At 42.7% G+C, this 15,933-nt stretch overlaps 2 protein-coding genes across 6 annotated transcripts in view; one reads left to right on the top strand and one right to left on the bottom strand.

Moving 5' to 3' along the window:
• The window catches only part of MTMR10 (myotubularin related protein 10), a 56,088-nt gene extending 42,302 nt beyond the window's left edge, over nt 1–13,786 (top strand). For both annotated transcript variants that reach the window (XM_025919099.2, XM_086711369.1), the window contains 6 exons: nt 887–956; nt 1,613–1,683; nt 3,942–4,111; nt 5,627–5,797; nt 9,836–10,018; nt 10,621–13,786. In XM_025919099.2, coding sequence (XP_025774884.1) covers nt 887–956; nt 1,613–1,683; nt 3,942–4,111; nt 5,627–5,797; nt 9,836–10,018; nt 10,621–11,214 — 1,259 coding nt within the window. In that variant the 3' untranslated portion in view covers nt 11,215–13,786. The remainder of the gene's footprint in view (nt 1–886; nt 957–1,612; nt 1,684–3,941; nt 4,112–5,626; nt 5,798–9,835; nt 10,019–10,620) is intronic.
• A 1,335-nt stretch (nt 13,787–15,121) lies between these two features.
• FAN1 (FANCD2 and FANCI associated nuclease 1) overlaps nt 15,122–15,933 on the bottom strand; it is a 33,961-nt gene continuing 33,149 nt past the window's right edge. For 2 of the 4 annotated variants that reach the window (XM_086711364.1, XM_086711365.1), the window contains exon 14: nt 15,122–15,378. In XM_086711364.1, the coding sequence (XP_086567490.1) occupies nt 15,241–15,378 (138 nt within the window). In that variant the 3' untranslated portion in view covers nt 15,122–15,240. The remainder of the gene's footprint in view (nt 15,379–15,933) is intronic. The other 2 variants (XM_086711366.1, XM_086711368.1) reach the window with 2 other exon arrangements.

Consider the following 15,933-nt stretch of genomic DNA (forward strand, 5'->3'; position numbering starts at 1 on the left):
GACATGAATTTCAAACAGAGCCATGTTGTAATCTGCGTGGCCTCAGATTTCTAATACATGTATTAGAACAAGTGCTTCTCAGGCACTTTCATTGTGCCCCAGGGGGATGACTCCCGTGAAAGCATCTCTGGCACAAGTGAGGCCTCCTTGAAGTATACACAGAGTCCTACTTACCTGGGAGCCAGGAGAGGCAGCCATTGTGGCAGTTCTGCAGGGATGAGCGGGTGCTTGCCTGGAAGGAGAACTGGGGAGGGACATGGTGTGTTAAAAAAGCACAGTGACGTGAATTCTTATCAACCATCTGGTAATTGGAACATTGCTAAAGCCTGGAGTTTGTGAGGTGAGCGACGTCTTGAGACAGGCCACGCAGGACTGAGTCAGGACAGTGCAAGCCCTGCCAGGAAGATGCCCTCATTCCTGCTGTCGCAGAAACCGTGCACTGAGAGGCAGCGCTGGCAGCAGGAGCAGGGGAGAGAAGCAAGGAGGGTGAGGTTTGCAGTCAGGAAGCTGTGAGTAGGGGGCATCAGAATCCAGGGGTGGGCTGACCAGGAAGGTGGGAACCACTGGCTCTTAGGAGGCAGAGGTGGTTAGACTCTCCAGGACTTCCCTGAAAGCCTCCAGGGGAGTGCTTTTTTTGTTTTTTATAGAATTGTAACATGTCTTCTTAAATGACTATATTATTAAGTGAAAATGCATACTTCCTTAAAGCCAACTAAATATTAAAAACTGTGACATATCACTTAACTCTGATATTGATCATGTAAAATTAAGTTTAAAAAGCCTAAAAAGGTGTGTGCATACATTTTATATACATATACAAAATATATGCATCCTATATATTACATATATATGTTTTTTAGATAAATATCAACCATATTTATTGCAGAGCCTTTTGAAGAAACTGAAGAGAAATGGTTGTCTTCACTGGAAAATACTCGGTGGTTAGAATATGTAAGGTTTGTACAACCACTTTCCTTTTTCTTCTTTAACTTTTTATTTTGAAATAATTATAGACTCATAGGAGATGCAAACAGTCCAGCGCTCCACATACTCCTCACCTAGCTTCCCCTGGGTGGTTACATCTTCCATAACTAGAATGTGGTATCAAAACCAAGAAACTGACAGTGGTATAATATATAAGCCTTATTCAGATTTCACCACTTTATATGTGTTTTCGTGTGTGTGTGCGCATGTGCATGTGTGTGGTATTATGTGCATTTTTATTGCATGTGTGGATCCATGCAGCCCCCACCACAGTCACTATACAGAACTGCTCCATCACTGCAAGGCCCTTCATGCTGCCCCTGCAGAGTTGCATCCCCATCGCTGTGTCCTGGCAACCACTCCTCTCTTCTCCGTCTCTGTGTTTTGAGATTTCAAGAATGTCCTGTACATCAGCCCCCTTTTTATAAAAGGATTAATGAATTTCCCTGATAGAAAAATCAAAACATACTCTGTTGAAGAGTCACTTAAATGCTGATGAAATTTGCAAAGGTTATTGAGAACACAGTACAGTGCGAGATCAGATGTGCTTGATTTCAAGTACTTTTAAAGAAATATTTATAGTGGAAATTTTATTTTCTTAACAGTATTTTTCCCTTTCTCTTTTCAGGGCATTCCTTAAACATGCAGCAGAACTCGTGTATGTGCTAGAAAGCAAGCGTCTCTCTGTAGTCCTGCAAGGTAATTCATTACTGAAAACAATGGTCACCATGCCAGCCAGCGTGGTGACTGCCCGCATTCAAGTAGATGACACTACTGCTAACCCGTCAGGGACACTACAGATTCTGCCACAAAGACCGCAGGTAGAAAGGAGTCCGGTTTTCTGCCCTGTGTTAAACCTTCTTCCCGTATTATGGGAAGGGTTGGGTTGCAGCTCCTGACAGAGTCAGACAGAGTGTTAGTCTTGGCAGAGCATCCTTTCTGTCTAATCTTGCTACGTTTCGAATTCATAAAAATTTCAACTTAAATGCCTCTGGATCACGCTAGATTGGACTCTACAGAAATAGATGGGTATCAAGAAATTGACTGAATTGACACTATGTGTTAACTAACTTGGATTTAAATAAAGTTTAAAAATTAAAAAAAAAAAAGAATAGCCAATATTCTGAATTTTGTCTAATGTTTAGTAGGAGTAAAGTACAATATAATAATGTTTCAGTTAAGTGAAGGATGATTGTATGTTAGGTAAATTTAACAGCTAACAGAATTTCTAAGCTTACTGATGTAGTTTAATAAACCATGAACTTCCTACCTTATCCTATAATATATTTCACATTACATAGTTTGTGAATATGCTACACTACTGAAGCTTACAAAAGTATTTTTACCAACTGTCAAATTTAACAGACTTTAGCAAAGTAAAGATATTTAAAACCTTTAAAGGGGAAAAAAGAATAGTAATGCACTATTTCAAGTAATCCCTAACTGTGATGCCATCAGAGTTATTTAATTCACACATAAATGCAGACTCTCACAATCCAGTAATCTCTCCTCTCAACCAGTGGGTATTCTAATCCTATTGCAAAAATCCTACTTAGCACATGTCTTGATGGATTTGTATAATACAAAAAGGTTAGAAGAGATACTGAGCCTACATCTTAGTAACACTTTTTTTTAGAACGTGGTTTTGAAATCGTTTATTGAGGTATAACTTGCATATTATAAAATACACCCATTCTGAATGTGTATTTTTAGTACACATACAGAGTATAGAGTTCAGAGTCCAGTTTTAGAAATTATTTATCTCACCAAAAAGATTACTTGTGTCCCAGCCCCAGACAACCACTAATGTGCTTTCTCTTTCTCCACATTTGCTCTTTCTGAGATGTCCTGTGTAAACGAAATCATACAAAATGTGATCTGTTGCCTCTTGCTTTTTTTATTTTACATACATGCTTTTGAGGTTCATTCACGTAGCATGTATTAGCAGTTTGTTCCTTTTTATTTCTGAATAGTATTCCTTTGTAAATACCACATTTTATTTATACATTTGCCCACTGACAGACATTGAGTTGTTTCCATTTTATGGCTATTATGAATATGCTGCCGTGAACATTTATATAAAAGTCACCATGGGGACATATTTTTTTTATTTCTTGTGGGTAGGTACTTAGAAGTGAGGAATTGCTCAGTTATAGGAGTTGCTATCGTTAAAAATTGATGTTGGTGACAGGTTTTCATGGACTCTTATCAGGTTGAAGTACCCTTCTGTTCCTAGTTTGCTGAGAGTTTATCCAGAATGAACTTTGGATTTTTATCACATAGATGCTTTTTATGCATCTAATGAGATGATTATGTTATTTTTATCACTTATGTCTATGAAGTGTTACTTTTTGTCAGATGTTAAGCCAACCTTGTTTTCCTGGAATAAATTCTTGAATTCATGAGATAATAGGATTTGCTTGTATTTTGTTGATGACTTCTACAATCTAATCATAAGGGATACTTGGTATAGTTTTTGTCTGATTTCTTTGGCTGGCTTTCATATCAGGTATTACTGGCATTACTGAAAAAGACACCAGCTATAAAAGATAGGAGGAAAATGTTTGCCACCTTTTCACATGGTGGTAACACAATCCCATTCTCCTTGTTCACTTCTGAGTCACCATGTGGAATTGCCAGTAGTAAAATTAATGTTCTTAGGAAGCAGAATGGACTCTTGAAAGATTTCCACCCCAAACTACTGAAATGTAAAAAGTGTGAGGAATATGCTCTGTTATTTGGAAAATATTCATATATAAAAGATTATTTCCCATTAAACACTGATTGAGCTAACGTCTATAATATTTTAGAGTTGCTGGAATCCATTGAACCCTCCTAACATGGATTATTTTGAAGGTAGCTCGGGCAGAGAATAATGTAGTATCCACTTGACCTTCCCTTTCTCACTCAGCATTTTTCTATGTAGTAGTTATTTTCTTTTCCATTTTTCTTAACAGAGGAGGAGGGAAGAGACTTGAGCTGTATGGTAGCTTCTCTTGTTCAAGTGATGCTGGATCCCCATTTTAGGACAATTACTGGATTTCAGAGTCTCATCCAGAAGGAGTGGGTCATGGCCGGATATCAGTTCCTGGACAGGTGCAACCACTTAAAGCGATCGGAGAAAGAGGTAACAGAATCTCGGTGCTTGTTGTGAGTCTGTAAGTGTACACAAGGCAAAATTCACGTTGTCATGTGAAGAGCTATTCTGTCTGTAAAGAGACCAGGAGGCTTTTTAAATATTGCATTTAGCACCTCTTTGCTTCCTTAGTCTAAGACTACCAATGGATTAGCATCCAAATTGATGTACTTACGAAGATTATTGTAATGATATAGGTAAAATTCCAAAAAAAATTGTTAAGTTTCTCCACGTTGAGAACTACTTGATAAAATGCTGTATTATCTCTCTGAAAAGCAAATAATGAGCACATCAGGTATTTTGAAAAATCAATTTTGGAGTATCACAGTTTCTTAAAATGGGGCACGTGTGTTAAGAATGGGATGTTTGAGAGGGACATCTTTGTAACAGCTCTGGGCACAGGGGCTGCCATGGGTGCAGAGGTAGGAGAGCCTGTGAAAGGCCCTGCAGGCATCTCACAGAATGGTGGTTTCAGAAGCATAGGCTGACTGAGCAGTACAGACTACCATCTGAGGAAATCTCGACAGCGAATACTTCACTTAAAAGATGCTGGGGGCGTGGGACACCTGGGTGGCTCAGTCGGTTGAGTGTCTGACTTCGGCTCCGGTCATGATCTCACGGTTCTTGAGTTTGAGCCCCACATTGGGGTCTGTGCTGACAGCTCAGAGCCTGGAGCCTGCTTCGGATTCTGTGCCCCACTCTCCCTCTGCCCCACCCCTGCTTGTGCTCTGTCTCTGTCTTTCAAAAATGAATAAACATAAAAAAAAAAAAAAAGATGCTAGGGGCGCCTGGGTGACGTCCGACTCTTGATTTCTGCTCAGGTCATGATCTCAGTGGTTGGTGAGTTTGGGCCCCACAGTGGGCTCTGTACTGCCAGGGCGGAGCCTACTTGGGATTCTCTATCTCTCTGCCCCTCCCCTGCCTGCTCTCACACACTCTTTCTTTCTCATAAATAAATAAACTTAAAAAAATAAAAAGATGCTGGGACTCCAGGATACAATAGCTGTCATCAGCTGTTATACTTGGGGCTCCACCATGTGACCTAGAGGCTAATGCCAACTGTTTTCTGAAACTCTGGGAAGTTTTCCGGATGCTGAGCCTGCACGGTGCACCAAAAGCTAATTACAGAAGTTGTTTTTTGGTTTGGAGTTGTTGGTTTTTTGTTTTTATTTTTCAGCATTCTAAAGAATTATTTCCAGATAAGCTTAATCACATATTTTAGTATCCCCCATTCATACAGTAACACTTGCCTGTTTACTTTGCCATTTCAATGATACTACACAAGTAAGGGCTGTGATGTTTATCACAGTTGAACTTACTTCTTAGGTTTGACATAAGCTGGTTTCACCTATTTGCATATCCTTGGCTTAGCTTTGGAGCCAAGTGTTTTAGGCTTAGCTGTTCTCTTATTAATCTCTTCCTTACTGTAAGCAGTAAGTTTGGAAATAAATGTGAACAACTGAAGGACAACATTAAATCATCCCATTTTCTGTTTGTATATGCCAGTCTCCCTTATTTTTGCTGTTCTTGGATGCCACGTGGCAGCTGTTAGAACAATACCCAGCGGCCTTCGAGTTCTCAGAGACCTACTTGGCTGTACTGTACGACAGCACCCACATCTCCCTGTTTGGCACCTTCCTGTTCAACTCTCCTCACCAGCGGGTGAAACAAAGCACGGTAAGAGATACTGTGGCGATAGCTACTTCTCTTTTTTGCTTTTACAACTTTATTGATATAGAATTGAAGTACAGTTAGCCGCATATTTAAATATGTAAATTAAAACAGTCTTAAGCTACCATTTTAAGCTGTAATTTCTGAATGAATTCTATAAAAGCCTACAAAAATCTAGGAAACGGTTTCATTTTTATGACTGAGCATTTTAGGTATTTTTCTCTGACGTACATTGTTCATAATAAAGCAGTTTTTAGGGCTCCTGGATAGCTTACTCGGTAGAGCATGCGACTCTTAATCTCAAGGTTGTGAGTTCAAGCCCCACTTTGGTCATGGAGCCTACTTAAAAGAAAAGAGGGGCACCTAGGTGGCTCAGTCGGTGAAGCATCTGACTTTGGCTCAGGTCATGATCTCACAGTTCATGAGTTCGAGCCCTGCGTCAGGCTCTGTGCTGGCAGCGCAGAGCCTGGAACCTGCTTCAGGTTCTGTCTCCCCCTCTCTCCACCCCTCCCCTGGTTGGTTTCTCTCTCTCTCTCTCTCTCTCTCTCTCTCTCTCTCTCTCTCTTTCTCTCTCTTTCTCTCTCTTTCTCTCTCTCTCTCTCTCTCTCTCTCTCTTTCTCTCAAATAAATTAAAAAAAAATTTTTAATGTGATATGTAACAATTAAAAAAAACAGATTTCAAAGATGTAAATTATTACACCCACCTTAAATGTTGTGCTTTTATATTTATATTTTGACATTCAGTCTCTCCAGATGAGTAATTTAAAAGGTCCTCTTTGAGGACTTTTGTTTCCTAGAATAAAAGATGTACAAAGCAAGATCATTTTCTTCAAGAGTTCTGTGGAGAAGGAATTTCAGAGATGAAGCATAGGCATGGTGCTAGACTCAAATTCTTGGCAGGCGCTGGCTGACCAAGTAGCCTCAGAACCAGTCCCACATGCCACACAGCAGTCCTGTTGGGTAGGATGTTCAGTTTCTAGTCACAGTTCATTGACCTAGAGGAAGAATCATGACTAAGGAGGGTCTCAAGCCAAACTTGAAACTAACTTCTGATTGCCGCTGGTAGAACCTTCCAGAACCCTGGGTTCTGACTCACCCACATTGGAACTGACATTGGGAATAGCTGATAAATGTTGCAGTAACCATTGAGAGAAACAGAAAGGAGAGTTCTTGCGGTCCTCAGCCTCAGCACTAAGGCCCTGGTCCAGGTGATGTGGCCTGGTATAATGTGAGTCCCTCCTAGGGTCAGAAAACCTGAATCCTGGCCCTGGTCTGGGAGAATGGTGAGCCCAGGTTCCTCATCTGTAAACTGTGAAGCATAATGCTTCACTATTTGCTAAAGAAATGAATTAGTCTAGATTGCGGATGTGAAAGACAAAGTGCACTAGACATTTAAGGAGATGATTTTTATTCAGGCTATTGTAATAGAGAGACCTTTATTAATGAGGAACATCCCAAAGAAAAGGAAGGGGCCTGGGGCTTGTTACAAGAGGAGGGAGATGGGAGGGAGTGGGAGCTGGTCTTACCTCAGAGTAGGGGAGCCGTGTCTCAGTGGGGCTGTTGTCCGGGGGCTCGGGGTCAGAGAAACTTAGCACTGCCATAGGGTATTTATTTTAGATCGGGGAGTTTGTGAAGGAAGTTTTTATAAGATATATTCTGTGCTTCCCTAATAGAATGTAACCTCTCCCAGTACTGCGCTCAGACCGGTGGTAGGCTGGGGCCCTGAGGTGTGGGAGACTATTTGTTCCTAAACTAAATGGTCTCTGATGCGCTCCTTTTCACTCCTCGTTCACTGGGCATCATCCAGTTTGTGCCCCTTGAGCTTCGCTGTGGGCTGTGCATCTGGTGGTGTTGCCTGCCCATCATACTCCTCTCCCTTCACTGCCCCGTGTACACGCCCATGCACGCCCCTAGTACATGCATGCATGCACACACACACCTTGTGGGCCTTCAAAATGTACACAAAGCTAGGAAATCAGCCTTGTTAGACGTAGAACATTCGATGTAAAATGCCAGTACATCGGCCCTAAGGTCCCAGTGACTGCAGTGCCTCCAGCAGGCACTGAGCAGAGGACTCTGCAGAGCTCAGGTTGGACCCCAGAGACACTCACTCCTCACCCTGCTACTAGGCTGGATTCTGGATGTGCCCAGATAAGTTTACAAATAGCTTTTGATGTGGAAATAAATATTTTTTAAAAGTATATCATCTGAGGGTGCCTGGGTGGCTCAGTCAGTTAAGCAGCTGACTCTTGATTTGGCTCAGGTCATGATCTCATGGTTCATGAGTTCAAGCCCCGCATCATCGAGGAGCCTGCTTGTGGTTCTTTTTCTCCCTCTCTGCACCTTGCCCCTCCCATCTACACTGTCTTTCTTGCTCTCTCAAAATAAATAAACTTAAAAAAAAGTAGATCATCTACTTTCCCTGGTCCATGCTCTAATACTGTATTGTTTTTTTAGCCTGGCCTTTTTCAAAAGCTTTTCCTGGCGAGTACTAGCATGGAACCCTCCTTGTCTCAGCACTTCATACTGACGATTTGATGTAACAGCCAGATTGAAGGCCGTCAGTGCCACCTCTGCCCTCCCTGGGAAAATGGCTTTTGATGTAAGGTCCTGATTAGCACAACCGCTGTTCTCAGCTTAGTCTCTTCCATAAAGACGTTTCCTTCTTTTCTGAGGCCACCTTAGATGCTCATGGTCAGGTACTCTTTGTGGAAAATCTTATCTTTGGAGATAAACATTTTTAGTTTTCACATAAAAAAAGATGACTGTTTTCTGTTTATTTTTCTAGAAGGGCCATTAAAACAGCTCTTAATACTGTCTTTTTAAAGGAAATGGGTTGTTTCTACATGCATATATATTTTGAAATTTCAAGTAACTAAAAAGGTTTTTTTTTAATATATTTGGTGCTTAATGAGTTAAGTTTTACTCGTTTGCAATAGGACATTTTGTAAAATGCCCTATACTGTTAGATAGCTTATCTGTTTCCTGCTGGCCCTGAGTCAACACTACAACATGGGTCACACCTGGTCATACCTGTGGTGTGGAGCTCGTGTCCTGACCACAGTGCTTCTTTAGTAATAACAATGAGTTTTTGCCTTTTTCCTAATTTCCAAACAAGTTCTTGGTTGTTTGGAGAATACTGAAAAGTACGGAGCAGAAAATAAGAATCAGTCCTCTCCCACCATCCAGGGACTTGGTATCTTGAGAAATTTCCTCCAGAGAGCTAACCTACATAAACCGATGTGCCAGCCTGCTTTGGCCCTCAGCCAGGATGACGGCCCCTTTCTCCATGCCACTAAGTGCAGCTGCATGGTTTGATGCTCCTCACCTTCTCCACACAGAGGCAGTGGGCTGTCTCCCTGCAGCATTGTGCCCTGCATCAGTAGACCGCGTGACCCTACAGTGGGCTGGAGGCAGGCTCCTGGGAGCAAGAGGCCCGGCCTCAGTGCGTGGTCTTCGTGGTCACGGCCAGATGCCGGGACTGTGTGCACAGGGTCTGGATTCCCTCCTCCCTGCTCCTGGGGTGTGGTTCAGATACTGAAGGTCACTGGATAAGTGACGTGTGAGCGTGGACTTAGAAAATGGGATAAAATAGATGGCAGGGATCACCATGCACAGACTGTCTTACACCTCCACTCAGCAAGTTCTGTGCCCAGCCGGTAGTTGCGTAAATGTATCACGTACTCAGAAAGTAAAGTGCTACAATTACAAAAGTAACTGGGACACCTTGAAGACTTTATAGTATGGCTTTCCTGAAATTTTACTTGTTGTAATAATATATTCCTTGCTCAGAGGGTTCAGCTTCCTTGATGGCTTCCAGAAGAAAAGGTGCTCTCCTTGCTCATATAGGGTGTGAGGTGTCCCTCTGATCCAAGGTGCCAAGAATGTCTCTTCTCTCAGAGCAACATGCTGCTCCCGGGGAGCTAGAGTTGCTCTAGTCCAGAAAATTCCCCATAGTGAGGGAATGATTTTGGCTCATCAAAAAAAATATATGAGAAAATCATTTGGCATCTTCTCATAAATGTTCAAATACTTATCTTGCAGGAATTTGCTATAAGCAAAAATATCCAGCTGGGTGACGAAAAGGGTTTAAAATTCCCCTCAGTTTGGGACTGGTCTCTTCAGTTTACAGCAAAGGATCGTACCCTATTCCATAACCCCTTGTACATCGGAAAGAGCACACCCTGTGTACAGAACGGTTCTGTGAAGGCTTTCAAACGGACAAAGGTAAATTACAAAAACGCACCAACAATAAAAACACAGTGTTTGCTTACACCTAACAGAGGTCATATTTTCAGAACACAGAGTATTAAGATCCAGGTCACTTCCCTTGACACTGCCAATGCAGATTTTGAGGAATCATTTGCTTTGTAACTGAAATGACCATGCCCTGACTTTTCTTCTTGGTGACTGAGGCCCACAGAGCTTGCTCAGCATGTAGGATTCAGCGGATAGCAGCTCTGAGCCTGAGAGGCCCCATTCCTGAAGCCCATCCACTTGCCTTTCTTTCTAGAATCAGCCAGATCCTAGATTTCTCCCTAACCCAGAGGTCTTAGAAATTTGCGCTTTAGCAGAATGATGAACAGGAGGTATCCCCTCCCCGCCAGGTCGCAGGCCAGCGCTAATGTCCTAGGCAGAGCCCATTGCTAGCTAATGGGACTCAGGTGGAAGAGGATCAGGAGGAGGGTTGCAAGGGAAGGGACAGAATGTTATGACCGCCATTCCCCCATTTTGTCCCCACACCCAGTGAATATTTGCCACTGGGCCTTTCCTGTCTATGCAAAGGGGGAGGCTCCAGGGAGGTAATGTTGAGGTCGCTCTCCTTCCAGAAAGGCTACAGCTCCACACTGAGGGGAATGCCAGCTTCCTTGAAGAACGGGATCGTCACCGACCAGGACCTGGTCCCGAGGCGAAACTCCCTGATCCTGAAAGGAAAGCCGGAGCCGCTTCCGCAGCCCGGCGGCCAGGCCCGCGGCGCGGAGCAGTATCTCCGAGAGTGGTTCTCCCGGCCGGTGGACCTGCATGGCGCCCTTCTGCCGCACGTCTCCGGGACGCACGTCAAACTCTGGAAGCTGTGCTACTTCCGCTGGGTCCCCGAAGCCCAGATCAGCCTCGGGGGCTTCATCACCGCCTTCCACAGGCTGTCCTTGCTGGCCGACGAGGTGGACGTGCTCCGCAGGACGCTGCGGCAGCACCGGGCCGGCCCTGCGGAGGCCCGCTGCCCGGAGCCTGACCAGAGCCGGATGTACTTCCGGGTGGGCGGCCCACAGGCGGCGGGGACGCCGGAGTTCCTGTCTTCGTCCTTCCCCTTCTCTCCCGTGGGCAACCTTTGCCGGCGGAGCATTTCGGGAACGCCGCTGAGCAAGTTCTTGAGTGGGGCCAAAATCTGGTTATCTACCGAGACGCTAGCAAACGAAGACTAACACGCCCGTTTTCTGAACGTTTTGAGGGGAGCCATAAACCGGCTTCCTCTGAATCAGAATTGCTAACCTAGGCATCAGAGGCTCTAAAAATTTTACGTGTCGGAATAATAGTTGAAATTTGCACTAATATTTAAAAACAAGTCGAGTTAACACTTCCTCACAATTCTTTTTTAAAAGACCTTTTCTTTTTTATGTCCTCTGTCATTTTCAGTCTGGCCCAGTTTCCGGTGATCTGTAGGCAGACATTCTCCTATTTTTACTACTGTGAGCAAACAAATCAGGTTTTGTCTGTGACGTTTATTTTGTCTGCATCCACTTTCTCCCACCAACCACTAAAGGTTGCCTGATCCTCAGCCTGGCACCCCAAAGAAACAGAGGTCAGGAAAGTTAAGAAATTAACATTTAGTCTATTTTCAAGAGCATCCGGTCAGCTCTAATAGGTATTAATGTATTTTTCTGGTCACTTTCTATTCTAATTGAACTCACCTGAGGGTTCAGTGTTCCAAGGCTATTATTTATTTTAGATCACCTTGTTTGGGACCGTAGATCACTGTGTTTTAAAATCATGAGTTTGCTGTTAACTTCCCAGGACTAACTTTAAAATGACATGGACTGCTGACTTTAAAAGCATTTGCTGTAGATAATATAAACTTAGAAGTGCCTTTGACATTGAGGTATGCATAACACAAAGTAAAACACAGTTTTGTTTTCAAAATCAGGGTGTTAACCTACGTATTGGAAATGGGCTTGTCACCGCTGAGCTTCATACCAATAGCCAGGAGTCCCCCAAACCACATTTCCTTCCGTCTGAAAGTCAGCGAGGACACAGCGGGCCTGTGGGGTGGTCGGTGTGGGTGTGACAGCGGCAGGAGCCAGTGCTGTCGGCACCGAAGCCCACCCTCCAAAACAGAGGGCTGTTGAGAGGGATTTGGGCGTTTGCTGCCCGTATTTCCAGTCTGGTAAACTGTTGTTGGCACTTTACCTTGGAAATAACTAATGAGTCAGGTCACCTGCACAGAGGTCCCTCCTCCCGCCCACACAGTTCTTAGTGGTTAGGTTTAGCCAACAGGAGAAATAAAGTGTACTTCTCTCAAAATACTGCCATTTTAATATTGAGGGAAGACCCCCCCCCTCCCCCCACCCCCAACCTCTGACAGCGGAGAAGCACGCAAAGGTGTGTTCTGCGTCAGACTGTGGCAGGAACCCAGCCAAAGCTGTGGGGTCTGAGCTGAAGCTTGTTAGGGGGACTGGCGGTCAGCACCATCCCCCTCCTCCCCACCCCCCCCACTCCTCTGCCCACCCTGCTCCCTGTTTACAGGATGGATGTTTCAAATTGGGCTGTTACTTTCTTAAACTGCCATCTTAAGCTTTAGAAAAGTTTTATAGTGAAGTGGCTAGCTTCTAAAACAAGTTTTTTCAAAGCGTGTTTTACCTTTATGTGTAATGAATAGCTGTTTCAAAATGTCTGAATTATTTTCCTTTTTAAAGTTGATGTCTCTGGACCTAAAGGGACAGAAGTTCTTACACAGTGTCTTAGAAAATTTGTCTTCTGGATCAACCCAGTTTTTTCAGCTTGTTGCCTAGAAAATAAGGGCTTTTTTCACCTTATATAAATAAATAGCACTATTGCCATTAAACATTTTATACCTCTTGATTGGAAACCAGTCTCAATCCCCTTAAAGTCCCACAGCATATCCTGCCATTGAAAGTGTGATAATTCTCCCTTTTTGATTAAACTGCCTTTTTATTATTACAAATAATTCTAAATTGGCGGGAGGGTGGGGTCTGGGAGTGGTTGTTGAGCATTTATTTCTAATTCTCTTCCCTCACACATTTATTTCGACTCCTTTAGTGATTTTTTTTTTAATTTACAAGTTTAAAAAAGATTAGGTACTATTAACATACTGTCTTAAAATAGAAAATGTGCATATTTTTGTATGATAATCAAATGTAGTAAAATATGGTTTTTAGTTTTATTTTTGCTGGATGGTTGTTCTATCATGATTATTGTGCCACAACTTATGCATAATATGAAAAACAACTATAACAGCTTTAAGTCCTGGCCATTCTAAAGCTGCCTGGCACCTCTGCTAGCAAAAAGGATGTGGTGGTGACCGAAGTCCTCCGTGTGGTTACAGACGCTGCACCAAAGAGCGCTTCACACTCTCCAGCCCCACAGCCCCGCAAGCGAAGTCTGTGCCGATGGAGCACCGCACGGGCTCCAGACAGCTTGGGACTTTCTAGTACTGAACTTAAAGATGTACAATGTCTTACTGTTATTTTATGATGGAAACCAGTTTTAAAACCAAAAATGTCTTAACTTTATTTAAGAAAAGTATATTAATGTGTGCTAACAGAGGATGAAAACTAGTCAACATACCTATTTCAACAAAATCTGCTTGCTATAGCAGTAACCTCAAGTAGAACTTGATTTTGAGAGAAAACTAAAACCTTTGTGCCTAAAATTACAACCTGAGTTAAAGTAGGATGAGCAGGAAGATGAGAGCTCTTGTTCAACAGTGATGAATGTGAAGGAAATTTTGACTGCTAAATAAAATTTCCACAGAAATTGCTTGTTGTAGTTATCGATGTGAAATCTACAAGAACATAGTGATTGAAGAAGCGAAGGCATTTTCTTCCAGCCACACTTGTGGGGGTGTCATCCAACCTCTTTGCTCTCAAGCAAGGTTGTGATCAGTTAACATTTTCAGCATTGATTAGAACGGCTGTGGTTAAGGCCATCTGGGTATTAATGGACTATGCCCTAACTTGTCCTTCCGCTCAATAAATTACCAAGCTCAGGGCATCTGGGTGGCTCAGCTAAGTGTCTCTTAATATTGGCTCAGGTCATGATCTCACGTTCATGAGTTACAGCCCTGTGTCAAGCTCTGTGCTGACCGTGGGGAGCCTGCTTGAGATTCTCTCTCCCTCTCTCCCTGCCCCTCCCCTGCTTGCGCTGCCTCTCTCTCAAAATAAAGTTTTAAAAAATTGCCAAACTCGAGGAGGTAACATTTCCCTGAGAAGATCTCAAAATTAGTCTGTGGGGAGACTGGGATCTCCGTCCCTGACTCCTGGTCTTACTGTTCTGGTAAGCTGCCTTCCTACCACACACTTTCCTCCGCCTAAGGCTCTCCCAACAGTGATAAACAGCCCTGTTCCAATGATACTGTATATAGAAAATTGCCCCTCACCTAGTCATTAGGGATGTTTCCAAGGAGAAAGATGAAAAAGGACAACTGTCTTTGATAGACTGTTAATACCGTTGGTGATCTAGGCCCAATTAGTAAGAGTAGGCCTTGACAGATGTTTTAAGTTAAGGAATTTAATGAGAATTTTTTTTTTTAATTCCCAGAGAAATCAGAATTTCAATTGTTTGTACCCTTTTTAGATAATCCTAAAACAAGAATGTTAAATAGCTGAGTGTATCTGGGCATTATAGGAAACCTTAAATTCAGTTCACCCACATACTTAATTAGGAACACTATAGGCTACTTTTATAAAAGACCAAAAGCTGTGAAACATCCCCACTGTTTGAATCTTTTCCAGCATTTTTGCAAGTCTAGTGTAATAACATAAATGCATCTATTTCCTGAAATGGCCACCACGAAGGTTCTGTATTTTTCCTATTTTTTTATTTTATTTTTTATTGATTTTTTTATCATTTTTTATTTTGAGAGGGGAGGGGTAGAAGGAGTGAGAGAAAGAGACAGCCCTGTGGAGCCTGAGGGAAGGCTAAAATCTCACGACCCTGGGATCATGACCTGAAATGGAATCAAGAGTCGGACGCTCAATCAACTGAGCCACCAGGCATGCTGGTTCTGACCTTTTAGAAAGTTCATTACCTGCTATGTGTAATCAGTGAGTACATCCAGGCCAAGACCAAATACACAGATACTGTACAATGATCAGTCTTAAACTCTCAGGTTTATTATTGACAAAATCAAAGTTAAATAAAATGTAAGAATGCTTTACGCTTTTGAAAATCTTCAATCCAGGTATAACCAGATATTCCCAATTCCATAGCTCTTAGTTCAGGCCTTTGCTCTTAGCTCCAACTGCAACCACGTGGCAGACTTCTACTTCGGCCCCCAACTTCTGCAGTTCGTGCAACCAGACCATTTGCTTATGTGAAAGACGATCGTTGGGGCCTTTAACTTCCACCAGCTGGAAGATAAGATTTAAAAAAATTATTAGTATCTTACTGAAACGGAAGAGCCAAGTAAGCTATAATAGTTTTCACTAACAACTACTTCAATGGCTTCTACTATATTACTGTACTTACATATATAAAACAAATATACATATGTGAATTTCATTGAGAATTATTCAGTACAAAGTAGGCAGTTCCCAATAGAGAATTAGTAAGTTCATTCTGAATACATAGTTGAAAATTTTTAATGTTTATTTTTGAGACACACAGAGAGAGAGAGAGAACATGAGCGGGGGAAGGGCAGAGAGAGAGGGAGACATGGTCTGAAGCAGACTCCAGGCTCTCAGCTGTCAGCACAAAGCCCGACATGGGGCCCAAACTCCTGAAACATGAGCTCATGACCTGAGCCAAAGTTGTATGCTTAACCCACTGAGCCACCCAGGCGCCCCCAAAAACAATTTTTAAAGCATGTACTAGACTGTTGCTCCCCTGCTTAAAACCCTTCAATTACTTCTTGTTATGTCTGCAATTAAGTCCACTTTTGCCATGACCCACAAAACCGTATGAGC

This window comes from Puma concolor, chromosome B3 (assembly GCF_028749965.1).
Source record: "Puma concolor isolate L17-30 chromosome B3, mPumCon1.1.hap2, whole genome shotgun sequence".
In the NCBI taxonomy this organism is placed as follows: Eukaryota; Metazoa; Chordata; class Mammalia; order Carnivora; family Felidae; genus Puma; species Puma concolor.